This window comes from Leptidea sinapis, chromosome 24 (assembly GCF_905404315.1).
Source record: "Leptidea sinapis chromosome 24, ilLepSina1.1, whole genome shotgun sequence".
In the NCBI taxonomy this organism is placed as follows: Eukaryota; Metazoa; Arthropoda; class Insecta; order Lepidoptera; family Pieridae; genus Leptidea; species Leptidea sinapis.
Genome location: NC_066288.1, coordinates 7,936,861 through 7,963,600, shown reverse-complemented (window position 1 = coordinate 7,963,600; position 26,740 = coordinate 7,936,861). Strand labels below are relative to the sequence as shown.

The 26,740-nt window shown below is 41.3% G+C and overlaps 3 protein-coding genes across 3 annotated transcripts in view; 2 read left to right on the top strand and 1 right to left on the bottom strand.

Annotated features, from left to right (window-relative positions):
• The window catches only part of LOC126971782 (zinc finger protein 28-like), a 140,310-nt gene that overhangs the window by 38,139 nt on the left and 75,431 nt on the right, over positions 1-26,740 (top strand). The window lies entirely within an intron of this gene.
• Positions 9,007-10,398, top strand: LOC126971819 (RNA polymerase II transcriptional coactivator). Its single transcript, XM_050818252.1, has 2 exons — positions 9,007-9,202; positions 10,079-10,398. Exons 1-2 carry the CDS (start codon positions 9,140-9,142, stop codon positions 10,334-10,336), a joined length of 321 nt encoding a protein of 106 aa, XP_050674209.1. The 5' UTR covers positions 9,007-9,139; the 3' UTR covers positions 10,337-10,398.
• The window catches only part of LOC126971793 (ethanolaminephosphotransferase 1), a 31,900-nt gene continuing 26,412 nt past the window's right edge, over positions 21,253-26,740 (bottom strand). Inside the window, exons 6-9 of the mRNA XM_050818213.1 lie at positions 25,960-26,117; positions 25,698-25,878; positions 25,107-25,292; positions 21,253-22,469 (exon numbers count right to left, since the gene is read on the bottom strand). Of these exons, the coding sequence (XP_050674170.1) occupies positions 22,407-22,469; positions 25,107-25,292; positions 25,698-25,878; positions 25,960-26,117 (588 nt within the window). The 3' untranslated portion in view covers positions 21,253-22,406. The remainder of the gene's footprint in view (positions 22,470-25,106; positions 25,293-25,697; positions 25,879-25,959; positions 26,118-26,740) is intronic.

The following is a 26,740-nucleotide window of genomic DNA, read 5'->3' as shown; positions in this document are numbered from 1 at the left end:
AATACAAATGTCTAATACCTAACTTGTAACGTAGCATTATAGATCGTAGAAATAGTAATCGTACATAATAACTGTAATAAGCGTATGCCGAAAGATTCGTTCTGACAAGAACATTTTATTTTATATAACGTAATATTAGCTCTAACAGGAACATTTTATTTTGTATAACGTAATATTAGATCTGATAAGAACCATTTCATAATGCTGTACATCAACTCATAGAATCATACAGATCACCAGTTTAGTCATCTCAGTGAAGTTTCAAGCATCGTTCTTTCTCTCGACGATCGCAGATATACTCACGTGATCAGTCATATGCTCCGCGTTACACAACCGCACAGCAAGGCCGAGCGTCCTCGAATGAAGCGTCGGGACTCGGGGGTCGATCGCTATTCATGCAATTTTAATCAATGAGCAACAGCCGTAGGTGTGGAATGCTCATTGACATCGTATGATCGAGATTCGACGCGAGTTTACACAAACTGCGATAGCATTAGTTTTAGAGCGTGATAGAACACATAATATTATTCTCAAATCTTATTGAATGAAACGTTTTACTATTGCTTAAAATGTAAGCTCCAGTATTGGTGTGTATTTTCTGAACTTGTAAATATTTTTTAAGTAACGATTGTAATTGGGTAACTAGTTTTAAGGATTTTGTATATATATCGTGTAACTTTTTAATAAATCATCATTATTCATTATTCTTGTCTCGGCCCCCGCGCCGAGCAGACTACTACACGCGCCTGTGCTCACGCCCCGCTTCGCCGCCACGCTACGCCCAGTGCTACGTTACGCAGCTCCGCTACGTGTGGTACGAGGTATACTACGCCAAGTTCGACTGGTTACGTCGAATTCGTTCCGGCCCGCAGCTTGTTTACAGCAATTTTTATTGTAGTAAGTGAGTTACGTGTCATCGCGGTTGAGCTGAAGGATACCTAACGGTGACAACTAACTCGGCTAACGTTGACCCGGTGCGTTTCTCAGGCCTCCTGACCTGAGAGAAACCGGACGACCCGATCCCATTGCACTTGGGCTTTCCCAAGGGTGACGGTTCGCGGCTATAACCATTAGGGATAGCCGCGCCTCTTCCAACCCTCGTTTCTCCCTGCCCTCGGCGGGGAGGCTTCATCAGTATGGCTCCACCAGCGGACCTTCTCAACACCATTATAGCCCAGTTTGTGGCTTCGCTTAATGCCGCAAATATCCACGTCGACCACTCAGTATTCGAGAGCCTCATCTCCTCCGCGGCCAACACTCAAAGTCGGCCCCTTACTGACTCCCCCGCGTCCCCCGATGAGCCCTCCGCTCACAAATCTGCTTCCGAGGACATGGAGTTCTCCGACTCCGCCTCCTGCGGCCGCAAGCGGCCAGTCCATTCCTCCTCGGAGGAATCAGATAACGGAACACTCACTGGTTCCGTACTCGACACCTCTCTCCGTCCCTATCGTCCCTCAGACGATTCATTCCAACTGGTTCAGTCCAGAAAGAAGCGTCAGGCTAAGCGCATCGCGTCTGATAAGGTTTTAACCTCCTCTTCCTACCCAGTACCACTAATGTCCCTCGACATTAGTTTAACCCCGGACTCGGTCCCCTCCTCTTGCCAACCGGCGACACGCTCGCCCGTCCACCCTAGCAACAAGCCTCCACCGCCAATCTTTCTCCATGATAAGGCAAAGTGGACATATGTAGCCCAACTTTGCACCGATCACAAGGTGCGATACACCCGTGCCTCAAACACAGGTGAGGCAATACGCATAGTCGTACCGACCACGGACGACTTTCGCAACCTCACCCTCCTCCTCTCGCGTAACTACGTGCCTTACCACACCTATGCGCTCCCGGAAGAGCGCAAGGTCAAGGCTGTCCTCCGAGGCCTCCCGTACGAGCTCTCTAATGAGCTCATACAGGAGGACCTTGTCAAGAAAGGCTTTCCGGTCGAGGCTGTACATAAAATGTACAGCCGTACCGGGAAGAAATACCCGTTAGCGTTAGTCATTCAAACTAACGTCCCTGAAGCCAGGGAACTTTTCAAAGGAGAGTTCACCGTATGTGGGCTCTCCAACATACGTGTGGAAGCCCCACACAAGCGGGGGTTCCCCGGTCAATGTCACCGCTGCCAGATGTATGGTCACGCAGCGGAAAACTGCTCTGCTCCTCCTAGGTGCGTAAAGTGCCTCGAACCCCACAGCACCAAAGAGTGCAAACGCACTCGCGACGAGGTAACACCTCCCGCATGCGTGCTCTGCGGGCAGGAGGGCCATACCGCGAATTATCGCGGATGCCCTTGTACCCCTCGTTCCGCCCCGAAGGCTGTTAATAAGCAGACTTCCAGGCCGCCAAAACAAAGGCCACCTCTGGCCTCTAACACCCAATCCCATTTTCCTCATATGAGGAATAAAACTGTCGGGCCCCAACTCTCCACCACATGGAGACAATCAGCCCCTCCCTCTCAGGCATTCAATGTCTACTCCCGCCCCGCCCCGGCCACCTTCAGTGGCCCCAGGCGGGCAGTACCTCCCCAGGCTCAATCACAGGTGCAAAGCACCCTGAAAGACCTGGAAGAGATCTACGCCTCACTAGGCGAAGTCGACATCAACGAAATATCCGTCCTGGCACGGAAACTCAGGACGGCTAAGTCCTCCAAGGAGCGCCTCTTTGCGCTGGCGGAGCACCACCATTTGGTGGCCTCCTTGTAATACCTAAAGCGCTTAACGCTTACCACATAGTGCGGTACGAGTGAAGCCTAGGGGCGTATCACTCGATCTAACCAAATCACTATTTTTAAATTCTCCTCTTTCAATCTTTCGTCTGACCTGGATTGACAGGTACCAGATACATGTAGCCTCACCTCCCGTTTGTGATCATCCTTCTGATGTCGCCAAGTCTCTATTAGACAGCACCTTCTGTGCATTCCCAGCGAACACTCCCTAGGGAGTGCCGCTTGCGCCTCTCTTCCCCGAGAGATGAAGCCTACGATGAAGGCTTAGAGGGCACACTGCCTAAAGCCAACCTCAGGTGGTGTTTAGTGGGTAGGCACTTAGGTTCTTACGTGAGTCCCACATAACCAACGCAGCCTAAGGCTGCGTTGGTTATGATGCATGAGCATTCACCACCTCCCTCCCTTCGTAATCCCGGAGGGTAGCCCTTTCCCTTTGTCTGGGCGCAAAAAAAAAAAAAAAATAATAAATCATATCGATCGGCTGTCGGTTTTTCCGCTACCTGCGCTTGAACGGACGAGACGTGTTTGCGCGCTGGTTTTCGGGGAACTTAGTATCACAATTCCTTGTATTATTAATTATACGCGCCCCTTTGGCGCGCTTTTTAACGGTTCGAAGCAGTTGAAAGTTAATTAGTGTGTTGTACTTCTGTGTCGCAGGACATGAAGAGGGGCTGCCCTAGCCCCGGTGAGCAACCCTCGGCGAAGGTGATCGCCGAGATAGATGTGGACAGCCCGGCCTCGCCGCCGGTGCAGGAGTCCGGCCAGCGGCGGCACGGCGGCCTGCCGGACTGGATCGCCGTGACGCGGCGGCGTGCGGCCAAGCCGCGCCCGGACAACGGACGCCCCAAGCCGTTGGCGCCGGCCAACGTGTTTAAGCCGCTCCCGGTACAGGAGACACCGGGAGCCAAGGTAACGGCCAAGCCCTAACAGGCGAGGCCGACTCCAATTATTATCTCCAAGGAGAATTTTGATTTTGGAAGGTGCCGAGCGGCGCTTCTCGCCGCGGGCATTAAAAATTTTAATTTTAATATTCAGCCTCATATGGCACAGCTGTCCTGCAAGACTAAGGCCGATAAAGAATCGGCCCTTGCAGCGCTCAAAGGTGTGGAACGTTTGCAGTTCCACACATACACTGACAAGGACGACAGAGCCCACATCTCTGTCGACCAAGGCCTGTACTATAGCTCCGCAGAGGAGCTAGGTAGTGCACTTCTGGAACTGGGGTTCAAACCCACCAAAGTTGTCACCTTCAAGGGCGACGCACTGCTGCCAAGGTACCAAGTGACGCTCCCGAAGAGCACTGATATCAGTGCCTTCAGGAAAATCAAATATATCTGTCACCAATCGGTGCGAATTTATAAATATAAAGCAAACAATAAATACGGCACCATGTGTTCCAGGTGCCAGACTTTCGGACATGCAGAACGGAACTGTAATCGGGCCGCCCGCTGCGTCAAGTGCACGGGAGCCCACCTCACAGTGGAGTGCGATCGGAAGGAGGAGGCTCCAGTCCGGTGCTGCAACTGCGGTGGAGAGCACGCGGCCTCGTACCGCCAGTGCCCCCAACGCCGCATCTACCTTGCGGCCGTCAAGGAGCGCCAGGAGCGCTTCCAGACCCGCCAAAGCGCACCACTCCAGCCCCGCCTGTTCAAATCGAACATGGCGAACGGCCGCGGGTGGAACTCAGTAATGACAGGGAACGCCCCGTCACCGTCAGGCCTTCAGCCACCCACAACGCGGTCCACTGCCGGACCGCCGCCCCTCACGGGCACCCAGTCCGAAAGACAAATCTTCCCAGGCCTTAGGCCCACTGGCCCTATGCCAGGTGGCTTTAAAAGAGTCGAGACAGACTCAGCCCCCTTTAAAACAACCGAAGAGCCAGACTCTGAGGAAATGTCAACCCACGAAATTATAAAACTAATTAAAATCAGCATGAGCTACGAGGAGCAAATCATCACAGTGTTTGAGTTCCTGAGCATCCATGGATGAAGAGACGGCGACCCCTCCCCCGACTGGCACTACTCGTCCTCTACGAGTATCGTCGCTTAACATAAACGGTATTGTGAGTAGGAAAAGAGAACTCATACATTTCCTAGGTACACACAACATCGACATTACACTCATACAAGAAACACACCTCGTTCCCACACGACGTTATTCAATTCCCGGTTACACCTGTTACAGACGTGACGGACAGACAGACAACCGCGCCCGAGGTGGCGTCGCAATTTTTGTCAAGCCAAATATATCGCATCATTCACTTCCACCGGTGGAGCATGATATATGCGATATAGATTAGAGTCTCACCGCGGACAGACACCCATCACAATAGTTAACTTTTATTACCCTAAGCAAGACAGTAGAATCACGACAGCCATCGCAAAAGCTCTCTCTCTCGGCAACACCGTCATCTGTTCCGGAGATTTTAACGCCCGCCATAGATACTGGGATTGCAATCGAGCAAATTCCAATGGATCGCGTCTTTTTAATCACTTTGCAGGTCACGAATATAATATTTTAATTCCGGACAAAGCGACCCACCTCCTCTCCAACCCTAGGCACTCTGCCGCTAAATTACAACTCACCCTTGCCAAAAATATCACAAACGTTACAGACCCACTGACTTATGACGTTATACGGACCATTGTCCCATTATTTTCGAAATTAATAGCCTCATCCCGCGCATTTCGCGACCTATCTTTAAATACGGTAATGCTAAATGGGACACTTATAAAAAACATATTAAAGAAGCCCTCCCCTCCCCCGGCTCCTTAAAATTACACCGACCCGAATTAGTGGACAACGCCATACAAGCACTGATTGACGCTATAATCAAAGCCCGTAACGCGAAAATCCCGACGTTCACACCGAAACAAACAAACAAACTTCCACACGACATAACAAGACTTATCAAACTAAAAAACCAATACCGACATCACGCACAGAGACTTCATACGCGTCGGTTTAACACGATTATTAATTCACTTCAAAACCAAATATCTTTTAAAATAAATCTCTCACTTCCAACGAATGGAACAAAAAGCTCGAATCGCTTGACACCCGCGACAATTCCCTCTGGCAGTTCGCGAGACGCCTTAAAAACGTACACACCCCTCTAACCTGCTTCAGCACCCCCTCGGGCCCCGCCCGGTTGGACACTGAAAAGGCCGAGGCCCTAGGTACAGACTTTGAGCGACAGCATAGACTCACCGTGGATCTGAACGACCCCGACACCGAACGCGAGGTGTCGCGGTCTCTAGACCACCTTTACAAAATAAACAGACCGACCGCACCTACGCCAGTTGTACCTCGCGAAGTTAAATTAATTTTAAAAACCTGTAAACCGCGAAAAGCCCCCGGGCACGACGACATACAGAACATACTTCTAAAACACCTCCCTTCAAAAGCAATAGACACCTTAGTTAATATATTTAATGCGTGCCTCCGTCTTACCTATTTTCCCTCGTCCTGGAAAATAGCAGTTATCACCGCGATACACAAACCGGGAAAAGACCCCACCTCCCCCGCGAACTACAGACCAATTAGTTTACTTTGCACACAAAGTAAAATATTAGAAATTTTAATTAATAATAGAATAAACTCACTTATAGAATCAAACCTACCTGAGGAACAATTCGGTTTCCGAAGGTCACACGCGACTACTCACCAACTGGCGCGTGTAGTCGAACATATAACACACCAATTTAACTTGAGACACCAGACTGGTATGGTTCTATTCGACCTTGAGAAAGCCTTCAATACCGTCTGGCATGATGCCTTAGTTCACAAATTATTCGAAGCACAAGTCCCCTTTGAATATTGTAGAATAATAAAATCATTCCTTACGAATAGATTTCTTAGAGTTAGAGTCAAAAATAGTTTATCCCCCCCACATCCAGTAGTAGCAGGTGTTCCACAGGGCTCCATCACCTCACCGAGGGCATTTTTACTTTATATGAGAGACATCCCAAAACCTCCGAACACGGTCCTCGCCCTGTACGCTGATGACACAGCTTATCTGTGCAGCAGTAAGAACATCAAATCTATAGTCCCACCTTAATACAGCCCTACATTGTGTAAGCAACTACTTCTCTAAGTGGAAGCTTAAAATCAATGACACAAAGACCGAGGCGGTTCTTTTCTCATACAAAACTTCCCGTAAACTCAATATCTCTTTAAAACCACATATTAATAACCACCCGGTCGAATGGCAGTCACAGGCTAAATACCTAGGACTTATCCTCGACCGGAAACTTTCCTTCACGCCTCATATTAATTACGCCCGCTCTAAGGCACTTACTGCCTTGAGCCTGTTGAGACACATTTTCTATAGGAATTCCACTCTCTCAACTAGTAACAAGCGTCTACTATACCAGTCCTACATACGCCCGGTCATGACATACGCAAGTCCGGTATGGATTAACACAAATCAAAACAAAACTAACGTAAACTACAAACTGTGCAAAATAGATCCCTTAAAACCATCTACTGGACCCACCCGCGTACAAATCTTAAACGGTTTCATGTAAAGAAAAACATCCCAACACTAGAACAACACATACAAGAGATATCTCATAGCTTCTACAGAGGGCTACGCCGACTGAAGGACGGAATAAACCCCGCCCTCCGGTCGACTTGTAGTCGTAAGTCACTCACAGAGTACTGCCTCAGCATAAAACGTTATAAACATGCATTACCACATCACAACTGGTTAGAGCTCACAGAACACTAGCGTATACACACACACACACTCACGCACAAAGAGTTCTAGCTAGGTCTGAATAAATGTAAAACCAATATATTGTAAATTGGTTTAATTATAAGAATTAAATAACGGCGAAAACTGGCCTCCTATTCCCTCTCCCTCCTTCACTTTCCCAAGATCCCCCCCCCCCTCTTATATTTATATATTATATATGTATGTATACATAATTGTGTATTTATTTACCTTAGTTTTAAAGTTAGTTTTAAGTTCTAGTCATTAGTCTTAAGTTAGGTTAAGTGATAGGTTACGATTAATATTACGTTATATCAATAGCAAATAGCTAGGTTTTCCCAGTTTCCTGGATTCCCCCCCCCACAAACCTCATGTATTAGTTTTTTAAGCATAATAAAGTTTTATCCCTCAATACGTAGATAGGGTTGTAGAAATAAGTTTTCTGTTACCTACATATATAAGGCTTAATTGTAAATTGCTTTAATAAGTAGATTTAAGTAATTTTGTATAAATACTTTAAGATCAATTATAGAAATTTGGAATTTGGAATTTGATTTTTTTTTTTTAATAAATCATATCTTCCATATATTTTCCACATATTCCTCACAGTCAAGCAGTTGTTTTATTTATGGGGGAATAATAGTTTCGCTGGAAGGTTTGCTATCTAGGGTTAAAATCATTAAATACTTAAGTTAAAGTAATAAATAATTTGATTTATATTAATAGTACTTTTATTTCTTTATTGAGAACTTGTGGGGGAAATGTGGAGAATATCGATTTTATTTTCCCTAAAATTGGGGAATTTTTATTTAGGTTTTTGGGTAATTCAGTCTGTACATGTTGGCAACGCTGCACACACATTGCTGTCAGCGTTAGCAACTTGAAGTGGACTGACTATCGTATCGTATTTTTAGGATAATGTCTATTATAGATAAATAAATCATATAAATTGTAATATTGATATGCATGCAAGTACTTCTCTCTTCACTCAATTTGAATAATTCCGTTTGTCAGAGCGAATACAGACATATAATCATAAAAATATAACGAAATAACTGCCAACTTTTCTACTCAAAATATACCATACATATGAAGTGTGAACATAATCGAAATATCGAACTTATATTCTCTTGTTCGCATTGGTAGATGCTATACTAACCAATAAGAAAGCATGTACAGCAGGCGCTGGATAAAGTTACAGTATCGGCAGTGGTGAAACTTAGTAGAGCGGATCGTAAGGACCAATAGGAATAGAGAACTTGTATTTCCCGGTATTTTCCCAAGATTTTATTAGACAAAATAAAATCATGCTACTGCGATTTAGACTATCAACGCATGAGTGAAATAATATAAATTCTCAAATTTTGCATCATGATAGAAATTATCGTACAATCTGCGTACGATAATAATATGCTATCGTACATCGTACGTAGGCACAAAATTATCGTATGTGTACGATAATTATCGTACGGTTCCGAACGCTGATTGCTGTCTTGGTTTGCCACTAAATAAATAAAAAAAAAAATGCTGACTTGGCCTATGGACTTGAATCCCGTGCCACTAAATCAATTTTAAAAAAAGGTGGCGGACTTGTGAAAAAACAGAGAGCTTCAACTTGAACTTGTGTCCTGTTCTGCCTATAGTATTATACCTAACAGGACCTTACTGAGGATTTGAAATTAATCTTTCTTTAAACGAATATGCCAAAGAATAAGAAAAAAGCAGAAAGTTCAAGTAGCGACAGCGATGATGGTCCCGTGGATGTAAGTCATTTTGTTTGAATAAATTTTAACACGTCTACTAATTTTTTTAACTAAAGTTGAGTTTATCTACCCCTCATTACATACAAATGCTACCTACATATTAACTAAGTATATAATAATACAGAAGCGTACCTATTTTTGTATGATTACGGAAAATAATTTAAATTTTTAAATTGAGGTTACCGGACTATCACTTGATATAATTATTGAGTAGTACATATTATACTCAATATTTATACGATAGGATGTGCAGGGAGAATCCTTAGTTGAGTAATAATTAAATATGTGAAGGTTGAGTTAGTAATTTTGTAACACTTTGTATTTATTTAATTTAATTAAATAAATCGCGAAGGAGACAATCGTTAAGTGATTAATATCCCAATACTTCATATAATATCATTTATTTGTTGTCTGGGTGTTTTTAAATGTTGTACTAGTATTAGGCACATAGCAGTAATGTTTATTATACTTTTACTACCTAGTTGTCAAGTCTAGTAAGTAGACCTAGGCATAGATAGTACATTAGTGCTTAAATTTAATATTTCCCCACTTCCTCAGTGTGTTGTTTTTTTATTTGAAAGAGGAAGACTATCAAGCACACCATGATTTCCATTGATCATAATTCATAACCATCCACACTCTTATAACACCAGGTTTGTTAAAATATTTCAATTGATCAGCTTCCATCAAATGATCTCATTCAATCATGACTGAAAATATATTTCTTGAATACTTTAAACATAGTTACAGTTCAAGATTAAAAAAATATAATGTTATAACAATAAAAACATGACTATTACATATTATATCAAAGATTTTAAAGTAAATGCAATATTTTGGGAATATTTCCATATTTATATAAATTATTTCTTTTAGAGAAACCCACCACCAGAAAAAAAGGCAAAAATGGGGTCCAGAACAGAGGACAAAGAACCAACATGGGTTTTACAGGGAAAAAAGTTGGTTAAAGTTAGAGAATTTAAGGGTAAAGTATATGTTGATATAAGAGAATTCTATGAAAAGGATGGAAATTTAATGCCTGGAAAAAAGGGAATTAGTTTGACTCCGGAAATGTGGAGGAAGCTATTGTCTATAGGTGATGAAATAAATGATACAATAAGTTCCATGTGTTAAAAAACCTTGTTAGATTTTTTTACTATAAGTAAGTAAGTATTAATACAGACTGTTTGAATAAATTTGTTGTTTTATTGAATCAAATTACATAAAACTGAGAATAATTTGGTTATAATAATTCAAATAGATTTTATATTGGTAAGTCAAATCAAAATCACTGCCTTACATGAGTAAGTCAAAAGAATAAATGTAAATTTATTACAATTGAGTTTTTTAAGAATTATTGAGTACAGTATATGTCAATCTACACACACGCTGTAAATACAAAAAGGTACATATCAAGCGTTTCACTCGTGATTATAATAAAATATATTAAATGAAATGAATTTACAAAACATGTGGCATAGATTTTAGTAACAGGATCATCCAGCCAGGAGCCATAAGTAGATCCGTTCAGGATCATGACACATGGACCAACTGTTGGGAGGTGATGACTGGTCCATGTTTTATACCATATTATAGAAAAGGGAATATCCCGTCATGTTGCCACAAGCAGTCAGATTTATGGGAGCATGAAGCCTGTCACAAGAACTAAACCAAATAAAAAGAATTTTCATCTACATAGTATATACAGGATGTCCCAGAAAGAATGGATAATAATACTAATATATACTCGGAAAAAAATAATTCCAAGTGATACCCAAAATATCATTTTTTTTTAGAAAAACATACTTTTTTTACTTCACATTCATGTGCACAACATCCACAAAGTAATGAAATTTGTGGCGTTTTTGGTGTCATCTTATTCCTGATAGACTATACTACTAGAAATACATTAAATAATAAAGTATCTATTATACATTTTCTCAAAAACAAAATAAGAACTTGAGTTTTTGACATGAAATTTGATACCAAAATAATTTTGGCATAATTTGAGTGTTTCATGTAAAAAAAAGTATCAAATTGTAAGTGGCCAGCTATTTAAAAAAAATGTGCAGTTACTACAGTTTATGAAATGGTATAATAAATCATTTTTTTTAATACCGCTACAAAGTTATTGGTATTGAGATGCATTTAATTTTTTTTTGACATGAAACACTCAAACTATACCAAAATTATTTTGGTATCAAATTTCATGTCAAAAACTCAAGTTCTTTTTGTTTTTGAAAAAAGTATCATAAATGCTTATATTATTTAATGTATTTCTAGTAGTATAGTCTATCAGGAATAAGATGACACTAAAAACGCTACAAATTTCATTATTATTATTATTATTATTATTATTTGAAGAGGGTGGCTATTTCCTGGTCCTAAAAGGTTCCTAGTAACACCGCGTCCAGAATTGGACTATTGTGTTCGCCACTCATACTAAAGCTCATCGTCAAGCCCTACCGCCTTTACGAACCGCAGTAGTTCCTTGACGCGAGTGTTGCAAACACTATCTGGTGGTACGAAGTAGTTGCCAAAGATTGTGTTACGCTTATGCATTAGTGGGCCGCAGTCGCAGAGTAGATGAATAGGTGTTTCATCATCCTCAAGGCAGAACCTGCAAGCCTTGTCGCTTCTGATGCCGACCACACTGAGGTGCTTGTTTAGGCGACAGTGCCCGGTTAGCATCCTAGTGAGTATGCATAGATTTTTCCTGTTCAATGATAGGGCTTCATTCGCGTAGCTACTGTTGAATGCCCTTATCAGTGCTTTAGAGTGGTTTAAACCTGAAGAGTTGTTCCAGCGTTTAAGTGCTTCTTGTTTACATTGGTTACTCAGGGTGTGTCGGATGGCGCTCTTTGGCAGTCCACAAATGGGTTCCGGACCATATCGGACTGCTTTAGCCCCAGCTCTTGCGAGCTCATCGGCCATTTCATTGCCTATGATTCCGGCGTGCCCTGGGACCCATCTGAGAATCACTCTGTTTTTCATGCCTAATGAATTCAGGCATTCGACGCAATTATTGACTAACTTAGACGACGTCAAGTCAGCGTCTAAAGCCAACAATGCTGCCTGACTATCAGAGTGAATGTATATGTTATGATTGAAGTAGCCTTTTTGGATATTGGTTTCCGCACATTCCAGGATGGCGTACACCTCTGCTTGAAATATGGAGGTAAAGCTTCCCAGGTTTGTGCTGGATTTAAACCTGGGGCGTTCTCCATAGACCCCACAGCCGACTTCATTTTCCATTTTGGACCCATCGGTGAACCACATGAGGCTCCCGTCCTTCCACGTGACTTTGTTGTTCATCCAGTCGTCCCTGGAAGGTAGTTCCACGATATAGTGTTTAACAGAGATTAATTGTGGAATCATCTGATCAGGTAACATGCCTAATATGTGGTCTCGCAGAACTGAGTCCTCTAAGGTCCTAAGCGTTTGCGACATCCAGTTACATGAACCCCCCTGGGCGATTGCCCTCAGCATGCTTGCCTTCGCCTCTTGCTGTATGAACAGTGGAAGAGGCGGTAGGTTTAGCATTGCTTCAATGGCCGCACCAGGAGAAGACGTCATGGCTCCGGTTACCAACATACAGGCAAGTCACTGCAGGCTATTTAGTCTGTCTGCAGTTGTTTTCTGGTTGGCTTTGTTCCACCACACAATGGAGGCGTATGTGATTGTTGGTCTCACAATTGCTTTGAATAGCCATAGGAGGATCTTGGGGCGCATTCCCCAATGTCTCCCTACCAGACGTCGACATACACCCAAGGTGGTTTTAGCCTTTTTCACGGCTTTGTCGATGTGAGAATTCCATGTGAGTTTCTGGTCGAATGTGACTCCCAGATACTTAACCTCAGCTGAGAATTCCAAAGTAGAGCCGTTCAAGGTGGGAGACTTCAGTTTGTTAAGTGTCCGTTTCCTCGTGAATGGCACAATAACAGTCTTTCCTGCGTTGACTGACAGCTTGTTGGCTGTACACCACTGTGAGATGGTGTTTAGCACCTTTTGCAGTATAGAGCTTAGTAAGCTTTGGCAGAAACCTTTGACGATAATAACTAGGTCGTCTGCGTACCCTAGTGCATCAATTCTGAGTTCTGCCAGCTTACTAAGTAGTTCGTCTACTGCTAGTGTCCATAGAAGTGGCGAAAGAACGCCACCTTGTGGGCAACCTCGCGTAGTGTATAGCTCCAGTGATGTCCCATGGAGGGAGAGCATTGACCTTACCCATTTGACAGTGGTGGAGTCTACATTTTTGTTAATTAGTCCCTTCACTAGCGTGTCTGTCGGGGTATTGTCAAAGGCGCCCTCAATGTCTAGAAACGCACAAAGTGCAATCTGTTTGTCTTGTAACGCCTTCTCGACTCTATCCACAAGTTGTAGAAGGGCCGTTTCTGTAGACCTGCCTCTACAGTAGGCGTGTTGAGAACTATGAATGGGCTTTAGGCTTAGAGCATGCTCTCTTATGTGTCTGTCCAAGACTTTCTCAATAACCTTTAGGAGAAAGGAGGTTAGGCTAATGGGTCTGAAGGAGCTTGGCAGGGAGTAGTCCTTTCTGCCTGCCTTAGGTATAAATAGTACTTTAGCCCTAGTCCATTGCTCTGGAAGATAGCCCCAGGCAAAGCTTACCCGGTATATCTTGACTAGTAGCGGTACTAGGATATCCAGGCCTTTTTGAAGAAGCGCTGGAAAAATGTTGTCTAGACCGCTTGACTTGTAGGGTTTCAGAGTCTTGATGGCGCACCTTATATCCCGGGGTCTGATTATCTTTGCCGCTCTACGCCAGTCCTCGTCAAGAGGCCGTTGTGTAGGCGTTGCTACAGTTGGTTGATAGGTAGCCCCCGGAAAGTGGTGGGCCATCAGTACTCTTACGTTTTCTACGTCGTCGGCTGTAAAAGATCCATCTGGTCTCTTAAGCAGGCCGATTTGGCTAGGTTTGTCCTTGGCGAGCAGTTTGTGTACTCGGGATCCTTGGGGAATTTTAGATAAATCCTCGCAGAACCTCTTCCAAGATGCTCGTTTGGCCTTCCTAACTTCTCTGTTGTAATCTGTTAGGGCTTCTTTGTAGGGTTCCCATTCTTGGGTTTTTTTAGCCCTGTTAAACAGCCTTCTGGATTTCTGCCTTAGTTTGTTCAAGTTTGAATTCCACCAAGGCACTTTCCTGTTTGAGTGTTGTAAGGAGAGAGGGCAGCTAGCCTCGTAGGCGTCAGTGATGCCATCCGTGGTTACTTTCACTGCCAACTCTAGCTCATCCAGGGTTCTGATGCGCTTAGGGATATTCTCCAAATTACTCCTGAGTTTCTCTTTATAGACAGTCCAGTTTGTTTTCTTTGGATCCCTAAACGTATATAGTTGTTTTTCGAGGCAAGTCAAGATGTCGTATGCTATGTGTCGGTGATCCGATAGCGAAATTTCATCACTGACTCGCCAGTTTGATATTCGCCTGGCAATGTTGTCGGTAGCGAAAGTAATATCTAGAACTTCCTGCCTGTTTGAGGTAACGAAGGTTGGCTTATTACCTCTGTTTAGTACCTGTAGGCCGTTAGTGTCTAAGAAATTAAGAAGTTGCTCACCTCTGTGGTTGACGTCGCTGCTTCCTCAAGTTGTGTGGTGCGCATTGACGTCGGCCCCGACAATCAGTTCGGCGTTGTTGCGTCGTGCATACTCGACCACTCTCGCCAATTCTGTTGTCGGGTCTCTTTCTTCGTATGGAAGGTACGCCGAGCAAACGATCACTTTGGTGCCTTCCCAACCTTCGAAACAGAAATACGCCGCAACAAGGTCGTCGGTGCAGACCTCTGTAACAGGTAAGAAATTAGTGTTCTTGTTGAAGACTATGCAAGCTCTGGGTTTTGATCCGCTGGTATTGTAGATTAACTTACCAGCGGTGTTCAGTCCCAGTATTTTGCCGGTATTGACCCACGGCTCTTGTAGTAGGGCAAAGAGGATTTCACCACTCACAAGGCATTTCTCCATTACTGCAGTAGCAGCTTTGGCGTGGTGGAGGTTTGCCTGGAGTATCCTCGCCCTATTTCTGCGGAGCGTCATTGGATCCCACCGGAGGTGGAAGGCTTAGGTCGGTCTGTCTTCTGGTATGGGTGTTTCCGCCCGCGGCCAGAATTAGCCCGACTCTGATCCTTCCCTCCCCTGAGGGGACCTGAGACGTTCCTCGACATCGGCCCTTTGCCCCGGAACGTAGTTGTGGGGGCAGCCGGCCGTAGCGGGGTCTTTGAGATCCCGGATGTTCCCGGTCGCACAGGCCCGCTGGTCTGGGTGGGTTGGTGTCCACTCGCTGCTGCGGAACCCTCAGAGACGCCCTTGATCTTAAAATTGATCTTTCTAAAACCAAGGGCAGCTCTGCACTCGGACTCTTTCAGAGTCTCCGCGGAGGGATCGTCCAAGGAAAAAGTGACCACTTGGCCTCCCTTGTCCTCCCTCACGTGGAGCACCTTCCAGTGTTCGGTGTTCAGTCCCGCATTTTGCGCTCGGATCAGCTTCAGTGCCTCTTCGACTGTGTCAGCCTCAGTATTCGGCAGAAAAGTCGTGGCTATGGAGGGTTTGGGCAGTTGTTCCTCCGACATGCATGAGAGCTCTGCCTCCGGCCACGGCTTCAGATCGTTGACTTTGTCCACAAGCCACTCTCGGCTGAAATCATTTTCGCAAGTCACCAGAATCCAGCCAGGCTTGTGGGCAAAGCCCAGAAATGTCGGCCCGGTACCTTGTTCAGCCCCGGTGATCAAAGCAAGAAGTGCGCGGCGCACTTTCCGCATTTCGTCCTCGCTCATAGTATGGGTATGTCGAATGCCCACACGTGAGGACCCGGTTACCTCCTTGAAGCTAGGTCTTCCCGAGGTTGACTGAGTGTCATCTAGCCTGGGTACCTTCTTCGGCTGGGTTTTCGGAGAAATCTCCTCTGACCTGCCACGTTTTTCAGCTTTCGCTTCAGGTGGTGGAGGGTTGTGACCTGCTTTCTGTAGGTCATTCCAAGGCATTTTGGCTAACGCCTTGGCTTCCTCTACAGGCATATCCGTTTGGAGAAGCTTTCTGAATCTTTTCCGGGCTGCACCGGACAGCTTCTTTGGCTTCGTCTTTATATTTCTCAGTTTCGAGTCTGTTTCCGTAGGCGTTGTGGTTTCCTTGACGGTTGCCAGCTCGCCTGGGATTAATCTCTCGGCCTGAGGTAAGTTTTCGGTTCCCTTGGGGGCGTCTAGCCGCTCACCCTCGGGTTCCGAGATAGATAGGTTTGCACCTATGGTAGACAAAATAGAACTTAAAATGTTATTTTCCTCCACTTTGTTCCCACGAGAAGCTAGGGAAATAAAGGTCACGAACCAGCAGAGCCCCGCTTACTGGCCGAAGGGCATAAAATAACACTCCGAGGTGCCCAGGTATCGGAGGTACACCGTTAAAGTCTGAGCTCTCCCCCAGACACGCAGCCCTCGTCACGGTACGTCTCACAACTTGGCTTGGATTCCCTCCTCCTTTATCCGGGCTTGGGACCGGCACCATACCAACCCTTTGATATAGGGAAGGATATGAAGGCGGAGTTTACAAATTTCATTACTTTGTGAACATTAATGTGAAGTAAAGTAAAAAAACCTATGTTTTTCTAAAAAAAAATCATATTTTGGGTATCACTTGGATTTTTTTAGATATTTTTTTCTGAGCGCTGGAGAGCTGTCCTGTGCGTGGTTCAAGGATTATCCATTCTTTCTGGGACACCTGTATACCTCTACTTACATGGACATTGCACACTAATCTGAGCAGTATGGTTGCCAGTCATAAATACAGGTGCTAGGTCACAGGTACAGGGTTGTACGAGGGCGGCACTGAAAATTTCGGGAATCAAGGAAGTGACACAACATTACTATTTAAAAATGTATTTATTGCTTTTCGAAGTATTCTCCGCGATATTTGACACATTTTTCAATACGATGGAACCAATCATTGAAGCAACCATTCCATTCGGAAGTTGGGGTCTCCAAAATGGCCGTTTTGTAGGCGTCCACTGTTTCTTCAGGTGATGAAAATCTCTGACCACGCAATTTATTCTTTATTTTAGGGAAAGTATAGAAATCATTAGGTCGGGGCTGTACGGCGGATGGTCTAATAATTCTGTTTTCTTGCTCTAAAAACTCTTTTGTTCTGTGCGCGGTGTGAGAACTGAATTTCGCGGTATGTCACATGTCGATCTTCCTCAATCAGCTTACGCACAGCATCAACGTTTTCTTTGGTGACTGCAGTTTTTGGACGACCTTGACGGGGATCATCACTGAGCTTGACACGTCCACGTCGAAATTCAGCAAACAAGCGATAAATTATGGTTTTGGATGGGGCTTCATCACCAAATGCTGAAATCATCCGGTCAACACACTGTTTTTGTGTTAAACCACTTCGAAAGTCATAATAAATCATCGCTCTAGAATTTTCTCGAGTCAATTCCATTTTCTCAACGACTAAACAAGTTTGACAAGACCGAGAATCTTTTTTTAAATAAATAAATGGTATTCGATTTTTAAAACCATGGAGTTTTAAATTAAAAAGGTTTAAATATAACAGGAACAGTGGAAATATTCCATTCCCGATTCTTTTAGTGCAGCCTATGTATCACATACACCACTTTAGATTGTTTTGTATTTTGTAATACCTATGTTATGACACATCATCTATTATGGGCTGGTAATCTCAAAATCAGTTGGTTTCTTTATTCTTACAAAATTAAGAAAAACATAGGGGCCTACACAATAAAATACGAAATTTTTGCAATAGATTTATTAAAACGTAAAAGAAGTAATGAGTAATGACAGTTAAAATTTTTTCCCCTTCACATTAAAAAAGTAACTTAAAAATAAACAGGTACACAAGATTGAGCACATAACAAAAATTAGAATATTTATAAATTAGAATATAAACATAAAGCTGACCAACAAGAAAAAAATCGAACAAACTCCTATCCAAAACCATTATAATAATTATTACTACAAAGTAAAAATATAACCAGTCACATATACCATAACAATATCAGTTATTTCTAATGAAAAATTAATTTAATTGGCATTAGGAAAAAGAATCTAGGTTAATTTGAACTGATACCAATAATTATCATCATTTGTGATGTTCACTATTATGTGGGTAAAGGATGGCATCAATATTATAGTAAACGGACATTAATTGTGCCTGTACAGTCAGCACACTGTTATAGTTTTATGTTTACAATTATTTATAATATTTAAAAACCTCTTTAGGCGCGATGGATATGTAATTGATTTTTACCTATTGAATGAGTCAAACGCTGAGATCTATAGAGCATAGACTTTGCTCAGACTCTCCTTACGTAAAACTTATCATCGCCTTTGATTTCGTTTTAGTAATTTGACAGCTGAAATTATGCCGAGCTTAAGCTAAGACAGCCCAATGCAAAAGTCGAGTTTCCGTTTTATCACACTCAGCTGAGTTTTACGTAAGTAAGGTCTGAGCAGTCTCTGTACGTTTTATAGATGTCAACTGTCATATGACGTATGATATGCCGCCGATAATTGATTTTTCGATTTTTTGACGTCCCAAAAGTACATTAGGCTCTTTAATGCTATGAGCACCCTTTGGCAATCAATGAAAGGCTGTATATACTTAATTTAGTTTACAAATAACTATGATATTTTATATGTTTAAGTATTCACTTCATCAACAGTCCTTATGACTGCTGTTTTTTACATTTATTACATTAGCTATGCCTATAACCTTCCTGCTTGTACTTAAGCAATAATTTGGAATTTCATTGCGATCGGATTAAATACGAACAAACACATTTTTAAATATATCAAGCAACACGAACTTATATTATCGTTATCTTAGCTTATGAACAATCCAACAGTGTTGTGTCATTCAATCTTAGATGAAGGGTTGTTCTCCGCTGCGCTCCAACTAGATACCGCAGGCTTAGTCGCAAAGTGCGGTAACTAATACTACGCACAAGTGGGCGTACTCGAGCCAGTCTCGAACAATGTGTGTCGTTGACGTGCCACATGTTCTGTTTAACTTTGCTAATAATTGGAATAAAAATGCCGGATTGCGTAGTAAAACTTTGTAAAAATAATACTATAAGAAAGGCACTGGGTTCAGATATTTTGTCACAAAATTTGAAAGATGCCATTGCCGATGCAGCCTAATAAGTAAGTAGTGCGGTTTCTATTTGGAGCGCAGCGGAGACCAATCCTTAATCTAAGTGTTCGATGTTCTATTGAGCAGTTATGTATGATTGTAAAGTGAAATCCTGGCCGAAGATAAAAAGAAATCTCAGTTGGCGGCGACGTTCAGCAGTACAATTATTAAAAAAGTTAGTTATCGCCACCAATTCCGATCGCATTTTATTGTTATTAATTTAGTACCTACTGATTTTTCGCCCGCAATACCTACACTGCAGCATGTGTGAGACGTGAGTATAGATTGCATGTGTGCGTGAGAATGAATAATAACCGACAAAATTCTAGATTCATTTCTCTATCGACTCGGCTTTATAATGGAATATTTTTGGATTATCATATCTTAATAAGTATACCGCACACTGACCTCTCTACTATATACCACTGGACTGGTGGCAGTCAAAGTGCTTTTGTGCCTGTTTGATATTCGCCATTTTGGTGCTGTTGGCCATGTACCGAGAGTCTGCGGTATAAAACTAGTGATGACAACCTCAGCAAACATCGATAGATGGTAGGAAATAAATAACAAAAAAAAATACTTTATTACGTTGATTCTTGAAGTATAAATAACACGGAAAACGAACGAAATTATTTCAAAATGCAAAAAATACTCCAGAGTATTGTACCTTCGTTCCTTCGCAGCCATTTGTATCATACGTCAAAATTAGTTCTCTGGGCACTCGCGAGCGGCGCTTCAAATAGGCACAAAAAATTGCTGTCAAATATATGGAACAGCCTATCCAGTGGTACTTTACAGGTCAGTGATACCGCATTTTCTAGACTAGTTCTCTACCTGCCATCTTGGCACCAATAAAGTACCCATAACTCATAAAGTATTAATAAGATTTTGTTTGAAGTAATGGAAAATATTGACAGCCAGATCAGACGCTTATGTTTATATTACCTAAGTTTAACTAAAATTTGGCTAAATGCATATACAAATATGCCACTAAATACTATAATTTTGACTATTATAAAAATGTTCAGGGACCAGGAATATACATATAGTAGGCATCGACCTCATCACAGTAAAATCAGAATATCTAATTTATTTCATTCTAACCAACTGAAGTGGGCAGGCGGGGTGAAGGTCCCCTTATGCTTATAGCCTAAACACATGATCGAATTTATTCCATAGACGAAGTTTAGTCGCATTATATATCGTACAAAATTATAATTATTACCGTCTGGACTGTACCAAGTGTGACGCCGGACTAATTGGTGTGAGGAGCTTACCGGACTGTCTGATTGTCCGGTTACAAGTCCGACCATGTGTTTAGACTATTGGATAACAACACGAACATATCATTATTGGTAGGTAATAGGCACAACACATTGTAAACAATCGCTTTAAGGTATCCCACGGAGTAATATAATATGTATTTTCCATATCTGTAAGTGACCGCTGTTTTTAAATGTCTTATAAGGTCGATGATAGTTGGTTTTGTATCAGAAGTAGAAAATGTGCCTTAGACAGACCACCTATTAATTATTTTTTCGATTTCTTCTCTTATAAGTCGCTGTAAGCATAGAATTAGAATATACTATCGTAAAGACAAACGATAGAAAAGGAAAGCGAATCTATTGTTACTGTAACTTATTTTGATTGGCAAGTCGTAAACAGTCAGCCACTCTTGATATTAGGTACTTAGTATCTTGAGTATTAAACCACTGGTTAATGCGCATATTTGCAAATCAAAATTTGTCACGTATTATCGGGCTGTTAGTTCGTCTTTAGTCGGAATTCACTAATATATATTAAAATACATTATGATACTTTAAGTGTAAGTATAATCTTAAAATGAGTATATAAGGAAGATTATTTTTGAGATTATTGTACAAAACTACAAAACTACCATTAGTTACTAAATTTGGGTGTACATAAGGGCGGCTGTACACGCACGCTTCAGTAAAGTTCAAGTGCTTAATTTGACTTTCTAAACTAACTTTATGCAATATTAAATATATTAAACTTTACTGAAGCGTGTAGGGCCGCCCTTATCTACATATCATATCATATGTTATTGAAAGGAGTTTTAAGCACCCCAATACGTAATTTTAAACATTTAATCAACCGAATTAGGTACATCGAAATATCACCAATAATTTTTGATAATATACGAGTAGTCATTCAGTTTTTTGCAAAGTAGATTTTTGTGGAAACCATACAGGTGGCAGATGTTGACATTACCGTTATACAAGTTGTATATTAAGTGATTGCGAATTGAGTAAAAGCTGGGGCCTGGGGATGAGCTTTCGCTAGCAACAATTTGAGAATTTGGGCAGAAACAGGCTAAGTTTGTGAATCTGGAGGCGGCCTTAAACCTTTGCAACGATAATGATATCGCATAAATGATCACAGTTACTTGTTTTTGAGTATTTAATACCTGATACAAAACTTGAAACGTTTGAAGGGCGATATCTGCCAAGCCAGGAGAATGCATCACAATATAGACTGTTGATCCTTTTATAGTCGGAGCTTCAGTACGGCCGTGTACGGCCGCCTCAATAAGCCGCACTACAGAACATTTTGTCGTTTACAACAAATTTTGTGGAAAATCAGAGTTTTCTTTTTATAGACCCACATAAAATTGAAATTCTTAAATAATTCGACTGTAGCCCTTAGGATACACATAATTTGGTATGGCAATTTAAAAAGATATTATTTTTTAAATGTGGCAAGAATTAAATCTAAATAGACAATGTCTAGACATTAAATCTATTTCTATAATTACAAATATAGGAATCCTTGAAAATACCGACCGATCTCAATTAAATTGAAAATCATAATTAACTACTTATAATTCGTACACAAAACTTTCAAAACGTCCGTACATAAACCTGTAAATTTGTATATGGCAATCTAAAAATTAATACTACACATATAAAATTATAGAACTACATCAAAAATATAAGATTCTCAGATCAGATCTAAATTTCTCTAGCACAATAATAGTGCAGACCATAGAGGACCTAAACGCGATACATTCTTAATTAAGAGACACTTAATTAATCTTTGGCTTGATGCGGAAACAGGAGATTTGGAAATGCTCACACATTTCTTTTACCTGAAAAAAAAAATGTAAGAACATCATTATTACATTTCATTTAAACCAACAGCACACTTTGAAAGCCAAACAAAACAAAAGAAGAAGAATATAACAACAGCTGTGGTTGACACACGGACGAGTAAAAAAAGAAGGACTCCGTGTCACCTTACATAACAGTGTAGCACCAAAACAAGCCGATTAACGTGTAAATACATAGCCCCACGCACACACTTGCACTACTACAGGCTTATAGGCGGCCATTATGAGTAAAAATGCCCGTCGCGCGTTTTGTGAAAGTTTAAAAACGATACTATATAAGTATTTGTGGCCATATATGATTATTTTAGGGAGAAAAATTTGTGTTACTAGTATCCCCCATAACCGCACACACACTAGCATAACGGTGCTTCACTTGTTAATATAAAATTCAAATTCAAATATTTTTATTCAAAATAGGATTTATAATCACTTATTGAACGTCAAAATCTACCACCCATTCAAAAGAGACTGAGAAGAATGGGCGCAAGAAACTCAGCGGGCTTTTTTTTTATATAAAATATGGATTACAATGTAATATCGTACAATAAACATTAATAATTAAAGAGCCTGAGGGTGTTCGCTTTAATCCCAGTCCGTGGTGTCATTGGTTGACACATAAACTTAGTATACTAGTGTAATAGAAAATACTCTACTCTATATAGTTATTTATGCAACTGTTGTGTAAAACTCATGTGATACTATTATCCTACAATACCTAATTATCAATAGTTGCATTCAAGACTTTATCTACACCCATAATATGAATCCTCTATAAAAGATTCTGAAACAGTTAGCTTACTGCTAACATTATAAAAGCCAGTCCTAGGACCTAACCATAATATTATCCAAAGGAGTGTTATTATGAAAACGGATGATATAATGTTGTACTGAATTTCATTACAACACTCGTTTAGATGATGTAATGGTTATTAGGACATTGGGTGTTTTAATGTTGGCAATAAGCTAATTGTTTCAGAATCTTTAATAGAGAATTTAAAGCATGGGTGTAGATAAACTTAGTTTACACTCTACTCATTACGGCGAGACTTAATTTAAAATGTTCATGTGTGCTAGTTTTACATATGTGTTAGTCAGTTAGTGCAATGTGTAAAATTTGCTTTTAGACAATGCCTATGACAAAATAATATTGATAAACGGCGTCATATTCACGTACACAATATTTTATTTACTAACACATATTTTTATTAATTAATATAATCTTTAGAAAATAGAGTGTTTACTGTGTGTTTAAATTAATAGAGTTTTTAAATGTAATAGAAAATATTTAAGTGAATATGTTCTACAAAAATAAGCACCATGAAAGCAGTATAGAAGAATCAGTATTCGGATTGTTTTTGTAGATAACAACACAATCTAACACAGAAAACGACACCATTATATTCCCTAATTAATATCCGAACACAGAACAAATACGATAAAAACACTAAAATTGAAATGCGGACCAATTTGACAGGAGACTAATGGACACTAAATTGTTTCAAAATGGTTTCATGATTTTCATCTATTTCATCTCTTTCTCACACCTAGGTTTTTATGTATTATTAAGGATAATCATCTCACTTTCAGACAGGGTTCGTCTATTACGATACTATACTAAGATTATGGGTTGACAACTACTTTTGATGGAAGTTTTTATGAATATGTCAAAAGCGGCCTTCAGAACGTACCTACCTGTTCTATAGTTGTCTAATATTAAGGGTCGATTTAGTGAGGGACGTTGAACCGAAGATCCGGCTGTTGAACTAATCAAGAATATCTTCAAGCCATTCAATCTAGGGTTTGTGATTGTGTTTTCTACTGAAGGATAGATATACGACAACTATTATTTCTCACAAAATATCTAATTTAATATGTTAGATAGAAGATTAAAAAGCAAGAGAAAATTTTGTGTATATTTAGAACTCTTAAAGCTATCACTTGTACGTGTTACGGCAAATATTCGGATAATTATTAATAACGATCAAACAGTAATACTAACTAATTAAGTTTTGACAGATTTTTTCGCTCATAATTCTTTAGGACGATAAGTGTTTCTTGGCAACTCAATTTGGGTTTGCATTCAAATAGGAATCAACGGACGGAATACGTCATGAGCTGGGGTCTCTAGCCTTCTTGCGTAAGTGACACATTTTGAATCTGTGCAAATACTTATTCATGAAAAAATAAACATCGTCGCTGCTATAGATACAAACGACGCTACGCATAAGTTTTTTAGATTTTTTTTTTATGGAATAGGAGGACAAACGAACGTACGAGTCACCTGTTGTTAAATGATCACCGCCGTCCACAATCTCTGGCAACACCAGAGGAATCACAGGAGCGTTGCCGGCCTTTAAGGAAGGTGTACGCGCTTTTTTTGAAGGTACCCATATGGTATCGTCCCGGAAACACCGCACAAGGAAGTTCACTCCACAGCTTTGTAGTACGTGGAAGAAAGCTCCTTGAATACTTACCGGGATTCGCACCCGGGACCTTTAGCTTAGTAGTCAGGATCACTATTCGGCTATAAGTGTCGTCTACATAATAAAATATGAACAATCACCGGTTTTTAAATTTTTACCTTAATAACAACTTCCCTTAATTTATATGTCTTACCACGCTAGCGCCGTAGTATATATGCGCGATGGAACTGGCCACACACAGCGCTCCGAGCAGCATCAGCTCCGTCATGGGGGACACGCGCAGGTAGAATACGGCCACCAGAACCAACATGTACGGCGTCAGTAGACCGTTGTACACCTCGCAGCGGGTGTCACTCATCTGTGACACTATCAGACGACACTGGAACGGACAACGTTATATAGGCATAACTAGCTGATCCAGCAAACGTTGTATTGCCATATAAAGTAATAAAAAAAAAAAACAAGAATTAAAATTTTTGGGGTATAAAAAAAAACCTGCACGATACAAGGCTAGTAGCGAAGAGGGATCACAGGAGCGATGCCGGAATTTATGGAAGGTATACGTGTTTTTTAAAAGGTTACATGTGAGCTGGAAACACCGCTCGAGAAACTTTCTTCTATTTAGTTTGAATGTACAAGAAAACACACAATGTTGCATCGTATCTACGCAGCTCAAGGGTTCTAGCCGTTCACAGGGGGGATAGGCGTTGCACGCGGTCAAATTGTTCGAGCTGATACTGGGATACACCAAACTAGAGATGGAGATGGCTTTCAAAATACTTACATTAATGTTTGAGAAGATAGTCCCGGTGAGTATATAGAAGAGCCTGGGTCCCCTGCTGAGGACGTCAGTCGGGGAATAGACAGCCCAAAGAGTGCTGAGAGCGAAGAACAGCGCTAGAGGTACCAGTGGTCTTATCGCCTCGTTGAACGGACGCATCTTGCCTGTGCGATCGCGATACGACCTGACAACGTAACATTGACATTATAATTTTTAAATACTGATGTTAAAGTAGATTGCTAAAAATGGTATGTATGGTACTTACTTATAAATATTCCACAGGATAACAGTCTGACTTGTGAGCATAGCGGAGAGGTAAAGGGTCACTTCGAAGATGGTTCCAGGGGTGATAGCGCCCGGCAGACTCACGTGCCACGCGTGGGGTCCTATTATGGACGTCACTAGCATCAGTACACACGAACCCTGGTAAAAACATATCTCTTAGCTCGTTTTTTAACAAAAAAAGTTTGAAGAACTACCTTCTGAGGTCCGATTATCGACGTCACTAGCTGCAGTACACACGAACCCTGGTAAAAACATATTTCTTGGCCCATTTTTTAACAATAATAGCTTGAAGATTCAGCCTCTGACGGGCTCTGAAGTGAGCTAAGAAAGATCACTCTTTAACAACAAACGGTCACTAATGCAACGTAATTTTGGAACGTTTGGAAGTGGCCAATCAAAAACCAACTGCCAAAGATACTAGGGCCACTACTAATACAACCTAGGAAGGTTCTGAAGTTGAGGAAAGATCTGGGTTCGTTAGCGTGATCAACTAAGCCAACACGAAAATGGAGCCAATTAAATAGTTTAATTGAAGAAACAGGACCGTGAATACCATATTGAAAAGATTTAGTTGCATAGTAGTTTTATCCCTTTCAGACCAATATTGTGCGGTTATCACTTTGGACTATAGACTAATCCCCGGTTCTTATATAAGAGAAAAAGATAGTTTAAGGTACGCCCAGTAATATTTACTATGCGACATATTTGAAAACTGTTATAAACATATAGGCTATAAATACCAGCCGTAATGGCATTTTACT